Source organism: Barbus barbus, assembly GCF_936440315.1.
Source record: "Barbus barbus genome assembly, chromosome: 13".
In the NCBI taxonomy this organism is placed as follows: Eukaryota; Metazoa; Chordata; class Actinopteri; order Cypriniformes; family Cyprinidae; genus Barbus; species Barbus barbus.
Genome location: NC_136741.1, coordinates 13,179,704 through 13,191,835, shown reverse-complemented (window position 1 = coordinate 13,191,835; position 12,132 = coordinate 13,179,704). Strand labels below are relative to the sequence as shown.

The 12,132-nt window shown below is 36.1% G+C and overlaps 1 protein-coding gene across 1 annotated transcript in view; it reads left to right on the top strand.

The window, feature by feature from the left end:
* LOC306878836 (ubiquitin carboxyl-terminal hydrolase 43-like) overlaps positions 1–12,132 on the top strand; it is a gene marked incomplete at its 3' end in the record, with an annotated part of 99,275 nt that overhangs the window by 2,355 nt on the left and 84,788 nt on the right. Inside the window, exon 2 of the mRNA XM_079431395.1 lies at positions 5,011–5,160. Coding sequence (XP_079287521.1) covers positions 5,011–5,160 — 150 coding nt within the window. The remainder of the gene's footprint in view (positions 1–5,010; positions 5,161–12,132) is intronic.

The window sequence follows — 12,132 nt, the reverse complement described above, 5'->3', positions numbered from 1 at the left end:
GTAATAATGAAAAAAAGGTTTAGTGGATGGAACATATTGTTAGATCAGTATAAAAATAATATGTCTATGGCAATTCCCCCAAAGATAGCTGTACACGCGCGCGTGTGTGTGGACTGTTTGTGTGTTTCTGCGTCATCTCGGTTACCCAGCAAAGTGCAATACTGATGCACACACCACCTTGAGCACAGCTTGTGCTCTGCTCAGACATCATCCTAAGATGCATGATTCTGATATCTGTCCCATTTCCATGCATTCCTCTTTACTTCTCAACAACACCTTTTTCGAGTTATATTACAACCAATATAATTTTAGTTCCTCTGTCAAAATAGATGGCACTTCCATAGGAACAGATTGCAATATGACATAATATTAATAGTTTTATTAGTAATATTTAATCAAATTCAGTTTTGTGCTTGTCTTGTTTACAGGGTTATTGATTACAGTAATGACATGAAACTCTGTGGTAGGCCACTGTGGAAATTTAGTCTCTGAGGTGAGGAGATAGATAAATGATGAGGGTGAGGAGGAAGGGCATCTCTGATGGTCAGAGGAAAGTGAATAATACTGCGTCTGGAGATCAGCAGAAATTAATAACTGTCCTCCATACGGAGAAACAAGACAGACTTGATGACTTTTTTATCTGTCTCTCTGTGTTTTCCTGCTCTCTGATATTCCTTCTTTCCTGTCTGCCTCTAAATCATGGGTGTCAGTCTCAACACACTCTCATGGCAATTTGTAACTACTCTACATGCGAATGGATGGCTAATTAGTATGAATTTGTACATCTCATTCATACAATTTAGTAAGATCTGCTTTCGCCCCACTGACGGTAGTATTGTTGCCGCCACCATGTCGTGGAGATGGCGTGTGTTTCGTTGTGAAAGCGAAAGTACTTTGTTTGGCCTTCCAAATTAGTACACAACAAGAAATCAGTGGTTAAGTTATATTTGCAACACTGTTCCAGAACAGTACAATGCATATATTCGAGTGTGTGCAGCGCATTTTACGGAGGACTGTTTCCTGAACCTGGGAGAGAGTAGCCTACAATGTGAACACTATGAATGGCTGTGACGACTATAAATTGGGGCAATTCCAATGTCACAAGGACAGTCTGGTGCTTCTGACTCACAGCCTGTAAGTACGTTTCGATATTTAAAGAGTTTTGAGCAGTGTAGAGTAGTGCTTGTTTGGCGTTTCTACAATCCCAAATGCAGACATGGTGTTATGTTTACGCGGCGCAACGCATAAAAAGACTGTATGAGTCATTATAATCAATAATTATGTCCTCACTGAATGCAACAAATGCCTCGTTTATAGTGGGTTTTATTGTTTTAGTCTCATCGCGCCGGGACACGGCATCACAATACGGTGAGGGGCATAACATTTCTGTCTCACGCTTGAGGTATTCAGCCAATCACAATGCACTGGATAGCTGGCCAATCAGAGCAAACCTCACTTCTCAGAACGATGAGATTTGTAAAAATCGACGCGTTTCAGAAAGACAGAGCATAGAGGAGCAACAATAGTATGATATGTGGAAAATAATGTGTTTTTTGAACCTCGAACCGCGTAAACATATTGCATTACACCAAATACACAAAATAATGTTCTTTTAGCAACGTCAGATGACCCCTTTCAGACTGGACTTACATGTTTTTGTTTTTTCTAAAAAAAATTTGTTTCTGTCCAAATTCATATGAAGCCATTGATCCCTTGAGATCTGGTTGCATACAAATAAAAAAATATTTAGTGCACAAAATCAGTTTTATACTATTACTGATTTATGAACCAAAAAATGAATGCAAACTTGTTTACTAATTTCATTCTTTTAGGATTTTAGATTACTTACAGATATGTACTTAACATACATAACAAATTTATAAAACATTTTAAAATAAAATAATACCTTCATAGTATTAATCACCCTCAAAATTGTGCAGCTTTTTACTTTTTTACAGCTTTTCAGAGTCAAAAATTTGTAAACAATCTTGAAGAGTGTAAAAATGAAATGGCTGGCTCTGGGGCAGTTGAATGATGTGTGTAAATAAAAGAATGTTTCCATTACATTAAGATGACAAAGACAAAAAGTTAATCTGTCCTGACGTATTATAGGCCTAATTAAAATTTAATATGTTGAATATATTTCATACTAAGAAACAATATGGACACGTTTTTTTGTTCTCTTTTCACCATGATTTTACTTTAAATTTTTATCCTCCAATCATTGGATTCCTCAGTGAGCTGTATTCAGCCCACTGGCCATGTCTTTGACATCCCTGGTCTAAATGGAAAACTAGTCAAATCTAAAATGTAGTATGTAGTAAAGGCACATTCCTGTCTGGTAAGCTTAAGAATAGGAGAGAAACTCTGCAAGCACCGCTGAAGCTGAAGTTATGTAATGCCGTCATTCATCACGTTGCTTAGTGAATTGCCAATGGAACCAAGACAGGTCGTGTTAACCTGCTAGACTTGTTTGTCATTCTTGTGTAAGAGAAGGGAGAGGTTTGTCCTCGAAAGGAAGTGAATGGAGACCAGTAATTTATGTCTAAACTACTTCTCACACAAATTATATTGCCTTCTGTTTGACCATTGGACCTTGATATACAGAGCTGAGAGAAGGCTGAAAGAACAAAAATTAAATGTTTTACAATTTACTGGGTTTCAGTGTCTGTGTGCTATTATGTTTAGTGACTTATATAAGTTCAAACAGTCTGCTGAAGCATGAAAGGGTTGATTGTTGATCCATCGCTTGCAACTAGTTGTAAGGAAGAAAGTCAAACCTTTTCAGTTTTCTAAATTTCCTTATCCCCTGGGTATGTTTCATGCACCTGTTAACCTAGAGTGGCTGTAAATACATGTAAAATATAATACCGCCTGAAGTTGTGTACAGCCTGTTGTTGTCCACATTTCAGTACAGCAGCAGAAGTATCAGTTTACAGCCTGTAGTCCCGGTTAAACAAACATTCATAGGTGTAATTGTCATAAAGCTGGAGTAAGAGGACATCTCTGGAACTTTGGACTTGTTTTACTCATGCAGACATCATTTGAAATGATAAAGGGTACCTGTGCAGCGGGTGAGCTTTTGAGACTGAAAAAAACATCCAGTATGGAACACTGTGAATGCCCTTAAAGGAACAGTACACTCAAAAATGAAAATTCACCGTCATGTCATTCCAAACTTGTACGACTGATTTTCTTCTGTGGATATTTTAAGAAATGTTTCATTGTTTTTGATTGCCATGCAATGGTAACTAGAACTTTTTGGCTAACAACGTTCTTCAAAGTATTGCAGAATACTGCAGAAGAAATAAACGCATACATGTGTGGAATAACATAAGTGTGAGTAAATAATGTCAAAATGTAAATTTTTTGTGTGAACTGTCTCTTTAAGTCATTGAGTTGAACTTGAGAACCAGAACAGACATATTTGTTAGTGAATCATTCAAACCAGTTATAACTTCACTGAAATGACAGTAGATTGTCAGAGCATCTCCCCAGATTTCTGGAAGTTGTTGGTGATTTTACAGACATGTCTTTTAGGGTTAATTTTCAGAGATTTTATGATTTGTCTGTCATCAACTACTGTTGTTTTCTCAGCCGATCAGGTCGTTGTTGGCTGCTGGTGTCACTGGTGGTTTCCAAACTCTTGATTTCTCCATGCCCTTTGTTTTTGCTAGAGCTCTAATTGACTTCCTCTTTTCTTTTAGCATCCAACTTGCTTGCTTTTCTCTCAAAGCCAGCTCCCTCATCTTCATCCTGGTTTGTGTGTGTCATCATCGAATGCAAGATTCAGAATACAGAAGTAATGGATATAACTGATACAACACATTCCCTGCTTTTAATATCTGAAGAATTAATGCAACAGGACACAGCTGATCACTTAGAAAGACCTGTGAGGCAACTGTTCCAATACTTATGCTCACATCAGATAGAGGGCTGAAACTCTAAAAGTGCTGAACTTCTTAGCTGGTAAAACATCTGTGTTGAATCACCCAATAATAAAATGTGACATTCTGTAGTTTTGTCTCATATTCATCTTTTAATTATATTTGTAAATGTCTTGAGTACACAAACAACAGAGCAATTTTGTCTTTACTGTTCCAATACTTATGGAGGGCACTGTATTTCTAGTCTTTCTGAAGCTTTGTGATTCCCAAAATCTGCTTCTATCCCAGATCAATCCAAATATGATAAGCAGATAAGGAGATTATTATGATCTGATTATGACATTGTGCTAATATGCTCAGAATCCTTTTCATACGTTTAACCTGTTCTTGATGTCCGTCTTTGTTTAACAGTCACAGAGGACATTTGGTAAATGTTAGTTTTTTAGGCCTGAAATCATTGACTACAAATCAAGTTTAAACTGTGAGTTTTTAAGGCTTTAAGTTTGCACAGAAGAAAGTGGAAAACGTCTCTTCATTTAAATCAGTTTATGGACTGATCAGGTGAAAAGGTCTTTGTCTTGGGCAACTTTGCAGCTTAAAATGTCAGCTTTAAATTAAATAACACCTCACCTCATATATGTTTTCAGAATACATTCACACCAAAAACGATTTACACCTGGTATTAAAATGTGTTTACGATCACAAGTGCATGATGCTACATGCAGGAGTAAACACGGTATAAAAGGTTTTGAGCTTGTCCACAGTGAAAACACATTCAGTCAGGATTGCTTTTGTAGTGTGGTTGAATGTGTTTAAACAGCGACAAAAGGCCTATTTGCTGCCCACTGAACACGTGAGCATTCTAGGATGTGTTTTAAGAAAGTCAACCAAAACAATCAATTCTAACTTTGCTGTGTTGTGCCAAAACACACGGATTATGACCAAAGTCACTGTTACCAAGAGAGCATAACAGCCGTATATCAGAACAGCTTTGAATCGGCCACAGTATCTGGGGATGTGAGGAGAAAAACAAGATTTGTATGATTGAAGTTATAATGAAATTAGTTTTAAAACTGTATCCATTTCAACATCTATCTGACACAATCTCCCGCTCCTTCCCTAGAGTGTCGTGTCCAAGTATGGCTCTCAGTTCAAGGGGAATGCTCAACATGACGCTTTGGAGTTCCTGCTGTGGCTTCTGGACTGTGTACATGAGGACGCCAGCCTCTCCACCAACAACAACCACAACAGCCAACCCAAATCATCCAGCAAGGTAACACACCCTCAGTCCTTCTAAATGCTCTTCAGTTTTTTTTACAAAATCAACTAATTGATTGGACAATGCAGTGACCGAAAACTCCTACAACCATACACAGTGGGCTTTATTGTTCACACTGACATAAAATATAGTATGTGAAAAACAGTGTGTCAAAAGAGTATGTCCGAATTCATAGAAAGTTCTGGATGACTACTTCCACCGAGATTCTGGAGTGCACATTCAAAGGTCACTTTATTATTATTCCATGTTGCTATGGGGGATGAGTTGTGAATGGCAGTGAAGCAACACAGCTGTCACTGGTAGGTCACGTGACAGTGACATGGCTGATGTACCCTGTTGAAAAAAACAGCATATGTTGACTAAGTATGTTTTGAAGCATGGCAGCTGGTTTGAGCTGGTTTAAGCTGGTCCTGAGCAGGAACTCTTTGCAGGACCAGCTTAAACCAGCTCCTGAACAGCTAAGGACCAAATAAACACCAGCTTAAACCAGCTCAAACCAGCTACCATGCTTCAAAACATAGGCTACCTAATCAGCATATGCTGTTTTTTTCAACAAGGTAGTACACTAACATTTAATTCATTCGTCCCATATTGCTCCTACATTTAACATACTTTTTAACATTCACAGAGTTAGCATCAAATGAAATATAAGTGTCTACTCAACAGTAAGTGATTGTAGACTCAGCAATAAGAAAACATATGCTAGTCCAATGCAACTAGTCTGTTGTCATGACTCATCCTCACTTAGGAGTGTTTTTCTCAGCACACAGTATCAAATATTATCTTAAAATACCTTTTTGTTCATGCTACTAGTGTGGCCTAACAGAACTACACAAATAAAGAATGTTTTCAAATGTCCCTTTTGCACATCACGCTTACCCAAGTTCAAACATCTCAATTACAGATCTTACAGGTCAAAAAAGGTGAATGCATGTCTCAACAGGTAAAAATACTGGGCTACTTTCAATAAAAGGCCCAACATATTAGTAATACTTTCAACTAGAAGTTCATTGTAGCTTACCTGTCAAGAATAAACTCTGCAAGTGCATTGTATGCATGCAATGATTGGACAAACATTTTCTATGGACCTGAGAGTTCCACAAAAGTGTCCAAAACTGCAGAATACTAATAAAAAATAAATAAAAAATAAACATTTCACTGCTAAATAACATTGAAAATATAATAACCTGCAACAGTTGTTTCTACTTGATTTTTTAATTTCTCTTAAACAGCTATTTTACATGATTTTTAATATAAAACAAAAATATAAAGGTTATAGGTATTTAGATGTTACCATTTTTTTCATTGTGTAGCTCTCTAGTTGTGATAAAAAGCTGCATATTATCACATTCAAAAAATCATATATAGTTTTTTTTTTTTTTTTACCTAAAATTCCTATTCATTCACTTATTTGTGAATTTATAGGATGCATTTACAGGCATTTTAAAACTGATTTGGTTCCCCATTCATGTTACTGCACACAATATGTTGCATATGATGCACCCCACATACACGTAGTATCCTATCAATGGATCTAGTCATGCAGTTAAATACCAGTCGTCTCTTGAGTGTCTCTCTACATGCTGTTTCTATTGAGTTAAAGGCCTCAAACGCCATTAAGCTAATGAGAAGGAAGTTGCAGCCTAAGACACGACTCCCCCCTGTGTATGATACATTGGCTGACTAGTTTTCCTGTTTCATTTGTTAACTTTTGTGCTAGAGAGAGGGTGTAGGAGGAAAAAGTGAGTGGGTGGATTGGTGTGGGGGTGTTGTGAATGTGTTGTAACGTTCTGTATGTTTCACTGAGACCTTATTGTAAGTGTTTATTCTCTTTAGAAATCAATGAGGAATTTGAGAGCATGGAGTTTGCTTAATAAAAATCCACTGGAGTGTTTAAAAGAAGGTGCAGGTTTGATAATCACATAATCACCTTCTCTGAGTTTGGAGACCGTTAGAACGCAGTGGATTGTACGGGGTGTCAGACAGCAGCAGGTCAGCTGAAGTCTGTGTTTTGGCAGTGAACACACTTCAGCCTTTGTCTGCTGTAGTGGCAGCAAATGAAGACGCCAAGCCTGCATGGTAATGTGGCAGCTCCATCAAGAGCCATTTTTAGATTTATCACAGGATGGGTCCGTATCTCTGGCCCCTCACATCACACTCTGATCTCATCCAAACTGAGGCACGGTTATTAACCGCTGAATGACAGCTAGACACTTCCAGACCCTGTTACTGCTTAGAATTTGACATTTGAATCTTTAAACCGTGTATGGGATTGTTGATTATAATGGGAATTTTTATAGTTTTGGTGTGCTGTTTGCTCTTGGCTGTATTGCAAGTGAGTGGTGCAACATGAAGCGAATTTAGCACAAGCTTGTTATTACTGATAGGCCTGTCGGCTAATTTGCATGCCTCTGATTAATGATTGTTTATGCACACAATGAACATGCCTGTGGTTGGTTACAGTGGTGCAAAAAATGTTAAACTAGTGCAAACTTTTAATCTGAGGAGAAGCAGACATTAAAAGAAAGCTATAAGCAACATTTTCCATGGTTGTTACAATCCTGATTATTTATTTGAAGATATTTCATGCTTTATTGTGCATCAGTCAGTTCCAATTAGTTCCAGACTGTGTTAAACTGGTACTTAACCATAAATAGACTCTGGGTTGACCATTTAATTGTTTGATAGATAATATTTTTTTAAACAAAATAAAACTAAAGCTATTAAAATAAGTTTCATTAATAACAAATAAGGTGTTATAAAATCTGAATATTAAATACATAAATCTAGAAATACAAAATATACATTTTGTTTTGTTCTATTTTGTTTTAGAACATGCTGGAATTGGAGTTACTTCAAAATATTAAACAAACCAAAAAAATATAGAGTGAAATTTTTGTTTTATTTTTTATATCAATTTTTCATGTTTTCAGTTCTCTGCCCTAATGTTTCTAAAGCTTGCAATATTGCAATGGGCCATAACCAAAGCAAAAAACTGAGGCTGCTGAATCCTACACATAGTTAGGGAATAACAAGAAAATATTGTTGAGATTATTTTAAACAGATGAGGGTACAGATGTTATATGAAGCCTTTGAAATTGGTCACAAATATGTAGACAAATCACATTAATGTAAAGAGTAAACCCATTGAGTATTTCAAGATCAAGCTCTTTATTATCGTTGTATTAGAGTGAATCAAGAGCTGCTCTCAGCGGGCGCAAATTTATTCAGTAAGGAAAAAAATATGTCCTGTGCTTCACGACACTGCCTAATTATTCACCTTGTCTAATAAGCTGTATGACTGTCAATGGTCGACAGATTGTGGGAAGGCCCTGATGACATTTTTTAAAAAACATGTCTCAGTCCACAGGTTACTTAACATAGATCTATAGCAGCTAAGAACAGTCCAGTCTATTGACACAGTAAGCCAATGACTTATTTGCCAATTTTGTAGTCGAGATCAGCTCATTGGAGTCATAGTATGTTGGGTCCGAGTCAAGACCGAGACCGGAGGATCCTTATCCAAAAAAGTACAATATAGTATATTTTTAAAAAGAGCACTTATTACAGAAATAGTATGCTTCAAACGAATATTGAATACTGAATGTTTGGAATTGTTGCAATTTAGTAAATTTAAAAAAAAATCACCTCAAATGTAATGTTAAAAAACAAACTACAGTTATAATTATAATAATGTACTTTACATGTGCATTTGTATTTACATTAAAATTTCATGGTTTTGATGTTTTAAAAAAAAATCATGGTTGGCTTCATATTTATCAGGGAGAGAGCAAAGAGTGGAGGGATGCTTTCTGAGAGTAAAACAGTTTACAATGGAGTCCCACAGGGTAGTGTATTAGGTCCTCTTTTGTTTTTATTATATATCAATGATATCCAGGCTGTTTGTGAGTGTAATATGTTCTTACATGCCAATGATGCTGCCTTATTGGCTTCTGGGAAGGAGACTAATAAAATTCAAGAAAAGTTAGGTGAAGAGTTAGTTACGGTGAAGGATTGGCTGTCGGAAAATAAGCTTTTATTACATTTAAGAAAAACAGAATCTATTCTTTTTGGGTCTAAGTATAAATTGAGTAAGGAGGATGATTTGGTAATCAACATTTATGGGTATGAACTAACTAATAAAACATCGGTCAATTATCTTGGATGTGTTCTGGACAATAATTTAAGTGGGGCTAGTATGGCTAGGATAGTATTTGGAAAAGTGAATGCTAAAATTAAGTTTATAGCAAGATATGCTGTTTTTTGGATAGAGATAGTTTAAAGGTACTTGCTACAGGCTTAGTTCAATGCCATTTTGATTATGCATGTTGTTCGTGGATGACTGATTTATCCAGAACTAGGATGATAAAGTTACAAAAATCGCAGAATAAATTGATAAGATTAGTTTTAGGATTACATTGTTTTAGACATGTGGATAATATACACTTTCATTAGCTTGGTTGGTTACCAATGGAAAGAAAAAATAGTACATACAATTATTAATGATAGGTCTCCAGTATATTTTAATTCTTATTTTCCTAGGGTTAATGTAAGACATGGTCATTTTACCAGACAGAGCATTATGGATATTAATTTATGTAGATACAGGACACTGTATGGTCAAAGGTTGTTTAAATATTCAGGTGCAAAGGAATGGAATATGCTACCGTTAGATATTAAGGCATTAACAAATTGTGAGGGTTTCAGAATAAGGGTGAAGAGACTGTTTTTAGATAGGAATAAAACGTATAAGGAATTGTTGATCTGTTTGTTATTTTATGGGAGTGAGCGGATGTTTTGACTAGGATTTTCTTCTCTCTTTTTAAAGCAAGGACCACAATGGAAATAAGTTACTGTAAATTTGACAAGAAGGTTGTAACAGTGAATTACTACATTTTGTGTCAAATAAACTCAACTCAACTTCAAATTAGATGTTGTTACATATGTGACCCTGCACCACAAAACCGGTCATAAGGGTACATTTTTTTAAATTGAGATTTATAAATCATCTGAAAGCTGAATAAATAAGTTTTCCATTAATGTATGGTTTGTTAGGATAGGAATCTGAAAATCTGGAATCTGAGGGTGCAAAAAAACTAAATATTGAGAAAATTGCCTTTAAAGTTGTCCAAATTAAGTCCTTAGCAATGCATATTACTAATCAAAAATTAACAATTAATTACAGTAGGAAATTTACAAAATATCTTCATGGAACATGATCTTTACTTAATATCCTAATGATTTTTGGCATAAAAGAAAAATCGATAATTTTGACCCATATGTACAAATATACCCGTGCGATTTAAGATTGATATTGTGGCCCCAGGTCACATATTACAAATTCTTAAAGTATAATCTCTTTAACTACACTTGGCCTTTATTTTAATTAATATTATTACCCTGAGGTACAGATTTTATTTAAAAAATACACTTTTAAAATTTGAAGTATACTACAAGTGTACATTTAATACAATTTAATTTGCTTCTTGTTCACAAGGGGAAGGTCAAATCTGAATAAAGACAGAGTCAAGCGAGTCCACAACAAGGCCAAGACCATGAAAATATGAAAATACTTGAGTCCTGTCTGGTGTACTACAACACTGATATTTACAGTGTAAACATGTGTCAAATATTTTAAACTTAGTTAAAATGTTTTTTAGAGAGAGAGCAAAAGAAAGAGAGTAAAGAGAGAGGGGAAGGTTAAATGTTTTTTCTTGGGCTGTTTGTCAAAGAATGTCAGTGTAAGGGGGCGAACGAGACGTGCTGATCCATTTGCAAACTTTATTAAACAAAGACGTGATCAAAAAACACAAGCAGAGTTAAAACATCTGCACACAGGTATGGCACAGACAAGATACAAGAATAATCCAGAGGGCAAGCGTGGGTCTTTGATCAGCAAACAATATCCAACGGGCTTGAGAAGAGGGGTAATCCAAACGAGGTACAAACAGGGTCCAAACGGCGAGACAAGGGTTAATCCAAGGTAGACTGACAGGAATAAGGAAACAGGAAACACAGAATGACAAGACTAACTAGGACTGGACACTAGACTCAGTAAAGCAGCACTAGGTGAGTGATAAACGCAGAACAGTACATGAGACTAAACAGAAACACAGAATGGCTCGGTAAGGCAGCTAACTCTAGGGGAGTGCTATGCGCAGAACAATACACGAGATCTGTGAAAGGAAGTCCATAGTTTAAGTAGGGTGTGTGATTGTGTGATAATTCTCAGGTGTGAGCATGTGATTGAGACAGCTGTGTGTACTTAGTGCAATGAATGATGGGAAATGCAGTCCAGGGTAATACATGACAGTCTGTGTGGTGTGAGAGTCGATTTGATGGAAGAGTGACCTCTGGTGGCAAGCGAATGAAAGTCCATGGACCTGTGTCATGACAGTCAGAATGATTTGCCATGAAATTATTCACTTCAGTGGTTAACTTCAAATGATTCAGAGTTTCAGTGATTACAACTCACTCAGGCTGTCTTGGCTATAGCCTGCTACACTGGGCCTACATGAATGTATTTCAGTTTGCATGATAAATGTATATAGGTGTATAGTCACTTTACTGATCAGAATCATGTTAGTACTTCCACTTTACAGTAATTTTTAACCAACAAAATGGAACCTTCGCTGACGAAAATATTTCTCATATACTGTCATCAAAAATATCGGCACCCTTGGTAAATATGATCAAAGGCGACTGTGAAAATTAATCTGCATTGTTAATCCTTTTGAGCTTTTATTTAAAAAATTCACAACAATCTAACCTTTCACTGGATAAAAATAATTTAAAATGGGGGGATATATCATTATGAAATAAATGTTTTTCTCAAATACACGTTGGACACAATTATTGGCACCCCTAGAAATTCTTATGAGTAAAATATCTCTGAAGTATATTCCCATTCATATTCACAATTTTTGAGCACTCCAGGGTGATTATGAACATGAAATTATCCAGCCA